At 36.4% G+C, this 14027-nt stretch overlaps 1 protein-coding gene across 2 annotated transcripts in view; it reads left to right on the top strand.

Annotated features, from left to right (window-relative positions):
• LOC110107435 (NAC domain-containing protein 83-like) overlaps positions 1 to 13943 on the top strand; it is a 25082-nt gene extending 11139 nt beyond the window's left edge. The window contains exons 2-3 of one of the 2 annotated variants that reach the window (XM_028696905.1): positions 13188 to 13434; positions 13521 to 13943. In XM_028696905.1, coding sequence (XP_028552738.1) covers positions 13254 to 13434; positions 13521 to 13918 — 579 coding nt within the window. In that variant the 5' untranslated portion in view covers positions 13188 to 13253 and the 3' untranslated portion in view covers positions 13919 to 13943. Of the gene's footprint in view, positions 1 to 13151; positions 13435 to 13520 lie in introns of those variants that run through there. The other variant, XM_020837700.2, reaches the window with a different exon arrangement.
• Positions 13944 to 14027: the final 84 nt, after the last annotated feature.

The raw sequence follows: 14027 nt of genomic DNA, 5'->3' as shown, positions 1-14027 counted from the left end.
GATATGATCATTGGCCGACCGTAGGGCCGATGGCGGTCGGCGGCCGGGCAGTGGTCCGATGGCCGTCGGGCTGAAGTCCAATGGCAGTCGGCGGCCGGGCGATGGTGCTGGAGCTTTTGAGGCTTCAGAGCTCTCTCCAATCTCTAGCCCCTCCTCCTTATGTAGAGAGTGGTAATCTATTTATAGATTTCATGAGTGGCACGTCCCGTAAATATAGAGAAGATCTGGGGCTGGTTCGGAGCGCTCTATCTGATGGCTCATATTGATTCTCCTGATCATAGAGTGTTTTTCAACTGTTTAAGTGCCTTAACGATTTCCGAATTCAGCGATCTTGTGCTTGTTGGATTCGTCTCGCCGAGTCGCTCGATTTGAATATAAGCATATCATTTGTTGATTCATTTTGTTATTCAAATGTGGTCTAGGCCCCAGATTTTGACTCATTCGGGCTTGAGTTAGACCGTTTTTGGTGTCATTAGGTTCGTCTCTCTGAGATGTTCAGTTTGACTATAAGTTTGCTCAAATTAGAATTCAGATGATCTGAAATTTAATTTTAAAAGTTTCCAAATTAAATATGCCTCGAGATTCATGCTCGATCAAAACAATCTTCGTTGATCTTATCAATAGATTTTTTTTTTCAATGTCTTATTCGAGAATTATTGAAATCATGTTTAAACTTTGTTTGAAAAATCTTTTAAATATGAATAATTCAAGCTCGGTTATGATTCACATAATACCGATTATGGATCGATTTTTTTTTTTCATATATGTTCTCAATCTGATCTAATGTTGTTGGAATGAAATTTTAATTCGGTGGACTTAAAGAAGTAGTATGTTATTTAGAACATATGTATTTTAATCCCAACAAAATTTACAAACATATTTTCCTATGTAAAAAAAATAGCACATATTTTTTTTTCTAATTTAGAGCATTATGAGGTCAACTTTCTCTTTTTATATGGGTGTCAATATTTGACACAACCCGAAATTCGATCCGCCCGATTCATAAAAATCAGGTCTGGTTCGAGTTGAACCGAAAACCCGGGAATGACCCGTGCTACCCGCGCTGAATGCCTGACCGAAGCAGCCCGCGTTGCATCCCGATGCAAATCCCATGTCCCGAGACGGCGAGGCCAATCTTCATCGCATCCCCGTTGTCCCGCGTCGCGTCCGCGTGGGTCTGCCCGCCGCTGCCCTATCGTGTCCTACCGTCCCCGCTATCCTGAGTGACAACATTGCCACTACCGTCGGCCCGTTGCCACCGGCATTGCCTTGTCCGCAGGTCGGGTCTGGTTGACACAAACCCGAAGAGGGTCAGGCTCGGATTAACCCGAATAGTGCCGGGTCAGTTCCAAGTTCGACCCAAATCCAATTCATGACCCGAAATTGTCACCTCTACCTTTTTACATGCTATTCATATTTTATTTTGTTTACAATCAAATAAAAAAAAAAAGATATTTAAAATTTATTTTGCCACCAATGTGAGTTTCTTCAATGCACTTTATTTATTTTATAATACATTTAAAATACTTTTGAAATTTGAAATACTTCGAATCAAACAGCTAAAACGCTGAAAATTCTTGCCTTAGTTCAAATTCAACAAATGCACATTGAAAATGAGCAGCGAAAAACATCAAGATTATTTGAAAGTACGTAGTTATTCTACATGTCCACATACATCCTAAAGCATGCATAATTAGTCGTTTAAAATTCATTGTAGTTTCGTACACATCATGAAAGTAAATTAATGACACTAATAAAATAAAAATAATAATTAATACACAGCACTCAAAATTATCATATTTTTATATGTAATACATAAACGACTTTGTTAGTACGTTGTCTAATGGGATCCAAATGGGGAAGTTTTATTTGGTTCGGTCGAACGAATGAGAGAAACATTCGGTTCGAAGGCAAAAATCCCGCGGTACCGAGGTGTACCGAGTTTTTTGAAAAACTCGGTACACCTCGGTACCGCGGGATTTTTGCCTGCGAACCGAATGTTTCTCTCATTCGGTCGGAGGACGTAGTAAAGGCTGATGAAGTCATGTCAAGATCTCGAAGAGAAGGATCACAACAATGTCTCATTTGGGAAGGGTTGCTTGGGACAGGTGGCAAGTGCACCAACAATGGGTGATAGGATCTCGCTAGGAAGGGCGATGGGTTTAGCAGCACAGTCTAATAATGGGATATTCAGATTATAACATTGATATATCCTCTCAAAAAATCATCTTGATCGGGCACGAATCTCAAGGCAAAATCAACCCGGAAACTTCAAAAATAAAATTCAGGATCACCTGAACTTCGATTTCAGCGAGCTTATAGTCAAATTGAGCGTCTCGAAAGTATGAACCCAACGACACCAAATTCAACTCAATCCGAGCCCAAATGAGCCCAAATCAAGCGCCCAAAGCGCTGTTGGAAGATTCGAACCACAATTTGAGTTACCAAACATTCTCTGATTTTAACGATCTTATAGTCTAATCTAACGGCTCGACGAGACGAATGCAACAAGCCCAAGATCGCAGAATTCCGACCTCACTAAGGCCTTCAAATGTCCAACAAACGGTGCAAGATCGAAGGATTCAATATCAGCCGTCCATTCAGCCACTCCCTTTTTGTCCTTGATCTCACACCTATTTACGAGCTATGCCACTCCAAGAAAACTATAAATAGACCCCTCATTCTTCATAAGAGGGGACCCCAAGCAAGAAGAAGCAAGAGGAAGAGGAAGAGAAGAGAAGAAGAAGAGAAGTAGAAGGAGAATCAGCTTCTCCTCGACCACCGTCGGAGTTCCTTCCGCCGCCTGAATAACGCCGGAATTCTGCCGGATATTCAGGGGACGCCGAAACTTTGCACAACTTTGTAACTGAGTTTCAATTCAGAAGAAACCCATTGTAATCTGATCGTCCTAACCTGTGGGACGAATCAGCCTCTTGTATCTCAAACGACACAAGTTGAACTTTTCTACTCGGCGTGGCCCCGTGGTTTTTCCCTTTTCAGGATTCTTCACATAAAAATTCTGGTGTTCTTTTATCTTTTGTTTGTGTGTGCTAGATATTCCTGCAACACTCAGACGAAAATTTTCTAACTCTACTGCCGCGTATATTCTAGCCCGCAACAAACATATAGGGTGAAGATGATGTCTTTTGTTATATTATTTAAAATTTTGAGAATTAAGCAAGTAAATAGTGAAATTTAAGTGTTAAATATATATATGAAATAATTTTTAACCGCTTCATTTCAATACGATTAAACACCTACAATAATAAAAAAGAAAAACACTTACCATAATAAATGATGAACAAATACCACGATACTTTCCTTCTTACCCTCAATGTTTTATTTCCTCATGTTTCTTGGTGCTTTTTATTCTCCTTAAGCATTGTTCTTCTCGTTTCTAGTTCGTTCCACCTTGCCTCCAGTGAATGGCAGTTAATCATGATAAATTGTTTGGCCTTGGCTTTTTGAACGGCAAAGCCAACTCTCGGTCTTTCCTTGATTCCTTTTCCAGGGATGCATCGCTGGATTCTTTTGTTGATCTTAAAACCTCCAGTTTTAGGGGATGCCTTCTCTTTGGATCTCTGAGTTGGGAATGTTAGCTCTTGTTGCCCCATTTACTTTCTCTCTTGGTGGCTAATTTCCTAATACTATGCCATCTTTAGATATGATTAGGAAGTTTTTCTTTAAATTAAAATTGGCTGGTTAGTTCTCAGTTATCTTGCTGGATTCTTATCATGTTCTGATAAAATTGTATTGTGACATGGATTATTGCAGAGTGTTTTGCTCACAGACCTTAATTTGTTAGGAACTATTTTATGAAACTGAATAAGTAGTTTCCCTTTGTTGACATTGTGGAATAATCCCCCATTGTTCTGGTGTGGATCTCTTTCCCGAACCTTCGCCCCCATTGTTTTTCTCCTCGTATTCTACATGGCCTGGGCTCCATATTTGGTCGTCCCCTTTGCACTGATAGTGCCACTGCGGTGGGCTTCCATCCGTCAATTGCGTGAGTGTTGGTGGAGCTTGATATCACAAAATGATATCCTTATATTGTTTAGATAGGCCCAAAAAATTTTGGTTACGTTCAAAGTGTTGTGATAGAAGAGTTTTCATCTTTTTGTGAGCACTGCAATTTTTTAGGTCATGGTATACAAGAATGTGCTCACCTCAATTAATTAAGGAGCCTTCGTTGTCTAGGGATAATCATATCATTGCTGGTTGTAAGTTGGCTTACACTTAATTAGTTAATCCTGCTGTTGATTTGGGTGATAAGCCTTCTAATGAAGTGCATGATAATGTCCAAGGCTGCTTGTGTTGACTTAACTTTGGATGATAATGTGGATGTTGTGGTTGTGGGTTTATTGGAAAATAAATGTATGTCTTTGCCCTCTATTCAGGTGGATCATTCTTCTGAGCCCTTCAATTTGGGTCCTATGGACATTAAAACATGGATTTAGTTCCTACTGGTTAGCAACCTCCTACTTCAACTACTCTTGGTGAGAAGGAATTTTGTCTTGTTAATTCGACAGTGTTGAATGGATCTTCTTATAATGCTAATGCTGAGTCCCCTCACTCTTGCTCAGATAAGGTGTTATCACCTAATACTACAAAACCAAATGTACATGTATCCTTCATAGATGTAGTAATCTCCTTTATTTCAAACGAAGACTTGAAAGCTCAGTTGTCGTGGAATTTGAAGGATCACTCTTTGGATATCTCGGATGGCCTGGATAAGGCTGCTTCGTCGCCTTGCGAGTCTTGGGGATGAATTGGATGATCCGGTGGATGAAATGTATAGTTTGAATGTTAGTCGGATCCTTGAAAAAGCATTTTGTCGTAGAGGTGGAAAACGGGATAGGAGAAAAGAAAAAGGTAATAAATGGTTTGCTTGCGAGTCTTGGGGATGAATTGGAGGATCCGGTGGCTGGAACTTACTCATGGGATTTTGGATTGTTGTCTTTTGTTATGCGAACAATGATAAGGCAGGTTTCTTGCACTCCCCCTGGATGACTTAGGCTTGTTTTGGCAACCCTGGTAGTTTATTCATATGATTGGTCTTTGATGGGTACTTGGAACTTCTTGTTAATGTTTCTCTTCCTTCAATGGATTGTCCATGCTTGAAAACTAGGTAGCGATCTAAGTCCGACTGACTTCATGACCTTTTTTAATTTCTCAAATTTTGGATCACTTCTCTTTTTTCATATTGCAGTACAATCTGTCGTTTATAATGACAAATTAGCTGCTGTTATTTCGTGCTTCGGTTTCTTTTGTCCTTTATTTGTAAATTCTTTTTCAACAGTGGAATGAAATTGTTGTTTTTCTTTTTTAAAAAAATGAAAATCGAATCCGATCAAACACCTACAATAATAAATCTTTTTTGACAGCCCTAATTGAGAGATATCACTGTCATGGTATGCTTTCACTTCATTTCTCGAATCCCTTGCGAATATTGATGATTATTTTTTTATAAGAAGGAAGAGTCAGACATTTTCCTTCCAATTATATGATTTGAGGAGGATTTCTTCCAACCACAGAAGCTCTCAGAAAAGTCCAACTCTTGGCAGCAAGTGGGGAAGCTAAGCCAATCTCTTCTAATTGGATGCTTCTGAAAATGGTGCACTATAAAGACAGAAAGGCCAAGAGACCCAGCTAGCAAGCTTACATAGAAGTATTAGTTCTTCAAGAAAAAATTTGAATAAAATATTATTAAAAAAAAGAAAATAGAAGATGAAAACTATATAACTTCCAAGAATTGCGTTACAGGACACGCTATTGCTTTGTTATTTAATTAACTCCAATCAATTCATTAATTAATTAATTAATTAAAAAGTAATCGTGTTCATACTATAAACCTCAATATAGAATACTATTTTGGATTATTATGTGGTGTAGATAAATAAACCTTCGCTTATAATTGTTGAGAAATTGTAGCTTAATTAATTCTAATCTCTCACTAAAAATATTTAATGAAATAAATAACGGTATCAATATAATATCAAAGCAAAGGAGGTTAATTTACCTGAAATACTCATAAATCTATCATAATATGCATGCACATCATATTTCATTTTATTCAAAATATAAAATTTGTTCATGCCGTTGATCCTCGTATTTATTAAGGCTTCGTTTGGGACGGCTTGCTTACTGTTACTTAAAGTAGGTTTTTAGTTAAAGAATTAAATTTATTGTACTAGAAAGTTGTTTTAAGAAACAGTAAAAAAATCGTCCTAAATGAAGGCTAAGTAAGATATATTATACTTTATGTTTTAGGTCAAATCATGTATGTTTAATTTCACTTACAATATAGCCAAAATAATTAATCATAGCTCTAAATTCAAAATTTTCAAAATCAAATAGTTTAAAATCTTAAGAAAAAAAGGTCTTCTCGAAGTCAATCTAGTTGAAAATTTCTCAACATTATACTACATTTCATCAAATACATAAGTACTGTGATGTGCTAGAAAATTTGTGGTGATAGAAATTGTACTACATTTCATCAACATTATTCATGTCATCAGTACGTTAAATTTTATTATATGTGATACATCATCAAAAAATTATCATGATTGACCACAACTCTCGAGGCAAAATCAGGTTGGAAACTTTCAAAATTAAAATTGGGAACATCTAGACTCTGATTGCAGTTAACTTACAGTCGAATTGAATGTCTCGAAAATGCAAACCCAACGACATAAAATTCAACTCAATCCGAGCCGAAATGAGTTCAAACCAAGGGCCTGAAGCACTGTTGGAAGGTTTGAACCACAATTTGGATTACCAAACAGTTTCAAAACATGACATGCTTATAGTCGAATCGAGCGGCTCGACGAGACGAATCCAACAAGCCCAAGATCACTGAATTTTGACATCTTTAAAACCTTAAAATGTCCAACTAATAGTACAAAATCAAGGGATTTCAACATCGGCCGTCCATCCAAACCACTCCCCATTTATCCTTAATCTTCCTCCTATTCACGGGCTATGCCACTCTGAGAAATCTATAAATAGATCACTCATTCCTCTTGAAAAGGGACCCCAAGTAAAAGAGCAATAGATAGATCGGAGATTGCTCTTGCCCCTTGCTCTCCTCGACCACCGCATATAGTTCCGCTGGACCACCACTTGAAGTTTGGAGTTCCACCAGTCCACCATATGAGATCTGGAGTTCTGCCGGACCACCACCAGAGGCCTGAACTTCTGCTGAACCACCACCCGAGGCCCGGACTTCTGCCGGAAGACCACTCGAGGCCCGGACTTCTGTCGGACGACCATCTAAGGCCCGAACCTTTGTCGGACCACCACCTGAGGCCCGGACTTCTACCAAACTACCACTTGAGGCCCGAAGTTCTGCCGGACCATGACCTGAGGCCCGAACTTCTACCAGACCACCATCTGAGGCTCGGACTTCTGTCGGACGACCACCTGAGGCCCGAACTGTTGTCGGGTCATCACCAAGCTACCAACTGACGCCTAAATTTTCAAGTAACGCCAAACTTCCGCCAGTCTACCAAGTGACGTTGGACTTGCATCCTCGTTTGTCGCTAGATTTCAGCCATATGGTTGATATTTGTAATCTGATCACCCTCATGAACGAATCAGCCCATTATAATCTACCCAAACATTTGTGGAATCATTTCAGACTAAGCCAAGCCCTGTGGTTTTTACCCTTTTCAAGGTTTTCCACGTAAAAAATAGCGTTCTCTGTGTGTGGGCTAGATATCTGTGAAAACTCTAAGGTATAGGATTTTAACTCTATCGCCGCGAATATTATAGCTCACAACAATATGCACATAAGATTCAGAGAGCGTTTGATTCTCTAGTTAATGCCTTGAAGTTTTTAATCGTGTTTCAAGCGCTCAATATATGCTAATTTTGGGTCAGATTTGATCACTTATGGTGTTAGTGGGTTTGAATCATTGGGAAGTTCAGCTCTACCATAATAATGTTGAAATCAGAGTTTGAATGCTCTTGAATTTAATTGTACAAGTTTTCACCTAAAATATTATATCTGGATTAATACTGAACAAGTGAATTTTCTAGAGAATCATTAACTATACTTTAGATTCTCATGATAGTTACAGTGTGCTAGTATGGAACCCCGACGTTTATTTTTATTTTTATTTTTTTGTCGTCGTCGTGTTCTCTTACTTTCAGTTGATATGATGTTGTAACAAAAAACTTGAATAAATATTTGCTCTGTGGTGCATGGTTTAAGTTCTATAGATACAGGATTTCATAGGCAAATTCCTCATATGAGTTAGAATATTATGATCAACCTTGCTACTTTGATTTAATATATAATTGTATGAGCTTCTTTTGCCCTTTCTAGCTAATACTATTCTTTCCAAAAACAATTATCAAGGCAAATATTGATACAAGGCATGAAATTCTTGAAACTGAATGCAGTTGCTGAGGGTTTGCCATAGGAGTAGTGAAGCAAATAGGCTGCAAATATACTGGCATCACATTGTCTCTCAAGACTCATGCAGCAGATGATCAAATTCTCTATGATTCTGCTAAAGGAGCATTGAGATTATGCTTCATTTGGGATAATTTTCTATCTGTTTTATAATTTTTTTAGTGCAAAATTTTTTTTCTAAAAATCAGCTTCATGAAGCAGTAAGAAAATTATCCTAAATAAAACCATAATCATTCTACAATCAGCTGAGGAGCAAGCAAATCCAAAACTGAAGCTGGATTGCTTTTGTACTAAATGGTGATTTAGCTGGAAGTTAATTCTAATGATACGAAGAGTGCTTTCATTACTTATGATTCATTCAAAGTTTCTACAGTTTTATACCTGAGGGTCTAAAAAATATTTTCTTTTCAAAAATGATGCAAAATAAATTTTTAATAGGTACAGTTATGATTTTGAAAATCGAATCAGACCGGCCAGTTCAATCGTGAACTAGGCATCCTCATGAAAAACTGACCCAAAATCAAACTAGTGCGAAGGTGTGAACCATCGATTCAACTGGTGAACTGGTCTTGATTTTAAGAATAGACCGATTCAATACATAATTTATTTAAATAATTTAATTAATTTTTTTTATTAAAATTTATAGAAACTATTATTTTTTTTAGTAACAAATTTATATTTTTACATGATAATTATACCAATATTATTTCATTTAGAAAATATTTAGATTTAAAATTATAAGTATAAACTAGTTATGATTTATATGTATAAATTATATTAAAATATTTAACATAAATTAGTAATAATTCGTATTCAATTATATAGTTATATGTAATTTAAATTTGTATTAAGAATATTATTTTAGTATTATTATTATTTATTACATCATCTATTTCGACCTCGGTTGAACCAGTCGAATAGTGAATCTCTCAATCTTCTGGTTCATTGTCTGGTCCGATTTTGACAACCATGATTACAATATTTTAACAGATCATCTAACACTCAAAAGTAGCTTTTATAACAAAAAATTTTAAGATATAGCAAAAAACTAGTATCCATGCAAATGTGTGACAATAATCTGAAAAGTAAAATTGTGAATAAGTTCATTATGAGTGGGTGTTATAATTCATGCATTTGAACAATTTTCAAGAAGTCATATTGAAACTTGTTTTGCCTCCTAAGAAACCATTGATTCAATATATTTCCTAGAATTCTACATGACCATTGACATATCTATTCATCTCTTTGTATTAGGACTGAATCAATAAAATGATCCATTAAAAAAGAATAAATGGAGATGTAATAACAGCTTATTATCTTTTTTCATCTATTTTCTCCTTCATCCCTCAGTTCAAGCCATTTACAATGACCCAACTTGTAAAACACAGGTGCAAATGCACCTGCAATAGGCTTTCGTGTTATGATGCACGGATATGAACATGGCGACACAGACACGACTTGACATAAATATGGGATACGTCAAATATTGAAAATATAAGACATTGATATGAGTTTGTTAGGCGTCCAGAGGGGAGATGATAATGCTCTTGAGAGTCAGACATCAATGTTTTGCAATGGGAATTGGGCGTCAATGTTGAGAATGTGTTGGTTGTCCATGTTGAGATGACATTGCACAAAGATGGAATGTCGAGGTTGCGCGGGGTGTGATTGTGGCTGTAGATATTGTTGGCACATACTTAGATTTTGAGATGGTTTTAACACATGGATGTTCTGACGACATCGGAAGTGGATATTGAGAAGGCATCGGGTATTGTTTTGAAATCTTAGCCGTGATTCGTTAGAGAGACATGAAAATAAAAATATTAGTGAATGATATTAGGAAATGAAGTATTGAGTTATGTCAATTGATTTGAGGTTGTGGAGTGAAAATTAAAATTTTATTTTTATTTTCAAATAAAAAAATGAAATACAATTATTTATATTTAAAAAAATCATAAAATATTTAATACACACATATTAGACACGTTTAAGTTTTAAATTTTTTTCTTAGTCACGTGTCGGAGACGTGCAATATCCAAATATTCAATACATATCAGATACTGCATACCTCTTTGATAAGAACTGTCGGTCCATCATAACTTTCCTTAGATAGAAAGAAGCTTTATTTACTCCATCAAACATAATAATGTTATCATTAAATATGAATAAATATATTTCTTTTAAAATTTCTCTATTTTTCTTCAATCCTTCCCCTCTTAACGCTCAACGTGCATCACGAGAGCCATTGAATAATAAAAGAGAAACAGAGAGAGGAACAGAAAAGAGAGGTAGAATAGTTGTTATACTATTCATTAAAAGATAGAGATAAGAGATGAAGGAGAAATATAAATAGATAAAACAATAAGACTTTGTGATAAAAAAAAATTAGTGGATTTCTCTATTGAAGTCTCTGTTAATTATTCATAAAGCCATAATATATTACTTAACGACCATCAATAATGCTTGAAATATATTTCAAAAACTTAAAAAAAAAAAAAGCTCTGTCTTTGACTTGCTCGCAATTATCGTTGAATGTTGGTGATATTGTAAGTTTGCACTATGAACATAAACATAGAAAGCTCAAAATTTATTTTGAACTTGATCGAATATTCTTCGCAGCTTATTTCGAACCTTGTTTGTTTTTTTGGAATAAGCATCAAATAATAGTCGATGAAAGTTTGATCATGAATCAAAGATGATTCAATCAATGTAGACAAAGTTTATTTCTCATTTTACTCAATATGTTATTGTCAAATTTTATAATTAATTCAATTTAATATTAGTTTCTTATTAAAAATTTATCATTTATTGTGTTTGACTTATAATTCATTGTGCTATAGTTGTTGTAATTATATTCTCTTGTACCATATTATTTAATAAATTTGAAGTTCGAACTTTATCTGAATGTTAAATGAATCTTATTTGAACATATAATTCAACTATTTTATAAAGTTTTATAACATCTTATGTCTACCTTATCTTATCCTTATTCAAAATACATTTTTGAATATAAAAGATTAATTGTTCAATCAATGTTTGACGAATGCTCACCACCAAGCCACCGCTGCTAGACCTATGCCCAACCATTGTCGTGCATTCGTCTGATCACCATCACCTGCAGATTACAATCTCTCTACCCACCGTCACCCACCGACTACAGTCCCTTTGAACACCGCCGCCCGCCGACTAGGTCCCTTAGACCACATTTGTCTGCCGACTAGGTCTCTCAGTCCCTCCAACCACTCTTGCCCACCAACTATGGTCCTTCGACCACCGTCTTTCGCAGACTATTGTACCTCCGACGACCATCGCTCGCCGACTATGGTGGCTCCGACCACTATCGCTCACCGACTATAGTCCCTTTCAACCTTTGTTGCCCGTCGAGTATGGTTCATTCGATTTTCACCGTCCGCCGACTACAATATCTCTGAACACCATCGCCCACCTATTGCAGTTCCTATGACCTCTATCACCCGATAATGATTCTCTCTACCTCAGTCGCCTGACTACAGCCTCTCCAACCTCTTCGCTCTACTACGGTCCTACCAATTAAACGAACATGTCAACATTTTTTGGAGAACCCTCATATCTCAAGATTCTTCCAACTCCCATCATGTATCGTGCTCTATAAGATGCATATTTACTACGATAAGCAAAGACCTTCCCCGTGGAAATGCATCTATCTTAATCAACTAAAAATATTGGTATAATCTTTTTAACTAACCCGAAGCTCATAATTTTTTCCCTTCTAAGGGTTTTCCACACCTTTTATTTCTCTAATGCAGTGAATATTTTAGCATGCAAAATTAATATTTTAACCTTTGGATATTTTGATTTCATGAATCATAACTTATTTTTAAAAATATTCTCTCTTAAAAAATTTGCAAATACTTTGAAATTAATCATTGATAATCAAATTAAATATAATAACTGTATAACTGCCAAGAATAGTTATAAAAAAATATAGATTATAATATTATTATCAAATTTTTAATAATAGTGGATCTTAAAATACATTAACTTTTTTAAATAAATAAAATATTAATTATCTATTTATTACATTTAATTTAATATAGATTTTTAAATTTTGTTAATTCTTTTTATAAATTTAATGAAATACAGTGAAAGTATCAATTCTATCCCTTTCTCTCTTCAGGGCATCTCCAACCGAAAATCTCATTTTTCACTCCAAAATGTCATGAAACTACAAAATGCCGTGATTCATCTACAATCGAAATCCATTTTTCACCCTTTTGCAGGTAACGGTCGCCTCTTCTTTCGCGCGGCGAGTTCTGTAAAGAGGTAAAAAAGATGGAGATGAACAGCGAAACACCAATATTGGCGTCTCACTGTTCACCCGCAGCCAAATAGCGGAAATTTTGAGATTCGGCTGGAGCTGGCCAGGAGCGCCATTCAAGCATTTCGAGTTCGGTTGGAGATGCCCTCACATGTCCCTATTGGCTATTAGGAATTATTAATTATTAAAAAAAAAAAAGAAAAAAAAAATACCTTTAAAGCTTTGAGTTTGGCAGCGAAGTATTTGTTTCATTGTTTGTATTTTTTCGCAATATAACTACAGTTATAATAATAAAATAATTATATGTCACAATCGTCCTCCTCTATCGTTTAAAATGCGTCAAAGAAGACTTAAGGGTTGAGTCTGGTTCACGGCACAGCGGTGGTCGCATTTCTCCCGCAACCTTACTATAAAGCTCCTTGCTTTTCCCCCACCCCTACAAAGTACAGAACCACACCGCACTCTCTCTCTTCCTTAATTGGAGGAAAAACAGGAGATTTGAAAGGAAAGAGAAGAGCTTTGCCCTTTTGGAAGCAAATGGCAAACCCTAACACAGCAAAGCTCGGAGCTTTACGGCTTCCGCCCGGATTCCGATTCCATCCGACCGATGAAGAGCTCGTTCTCCAGTATTTGAAGAGGAAGGTCTTCTCTTTCCCATTACCGGCCGCCATAATCCCCGAAATCGATCTCGGAAAATACGACCCTTGGGATCTTCCAGGTCAGTGCTACTCATTTCTCAAACAAAACTCTCAAATCTTCTCAATAGAATGGACACTTACCGATTTTGGATTTTGCTAATTGCAGGTGTTGGAGAGCAGGAGAGGTATTTCTTCTATTTAAGAGCGGCGAAGTATCCGAATGGCCGCCGGGTAAATCGGGCGATGGGTTCGGGGTACTGGAAGATAACAGGGAAGGAGAAGCCTATTTTTGCTTCGAAGAGTAATCAGGTGGTTGGTATGAAGAAGGTTCTGGTTTTCTATCATGGAAAAGCGCCGGCCGGAGGGAAAACCGACTGGTTTATGCATGAGTACTGCCTCGCCGGCGCCGGCGCCGATGCCGGTGTTTGCAGCTTTGGAAAGAGGAGCAATCTGGTCCATGTGAGCTCTCTCTCTCTCTCTCTTCCTTACCCAATTTGCCCTTTTTATGTATTATTTACTAAATACTTATATATTTATATTTATTTATATAACATTTTAATATGAAAATATCATGAACAGATCAGATATGCATAAAAAATTTATTTCATTTTTGATGAATTTATATTAATGATATTTTTAATGTGATTTAAATAGTATGATATATATATATATA

The sequence above is a fragment of the Dendrobium catenatum genome, unplaced genomic scaffold (assembly GCF_001605985.2).
Source record: "Dendrobium catenatum unplaced genomic scaffold, ASM160598v2 fragScaff_scaffold_853, whole genome shotgun sequence".
In the NCBI taxonomy this organism is placed as follows: Eukaryota; Viridiplantae; Streptophyta; class Magnoliopsida; order Asparagales; family Orchidaceae; genus Dendrobium; species Dendrobium catenatum.
Note: the sequence above shows the minus strand (reverse complement) of the source record. Positions and strands in the feature narration are given on the sequence as shown.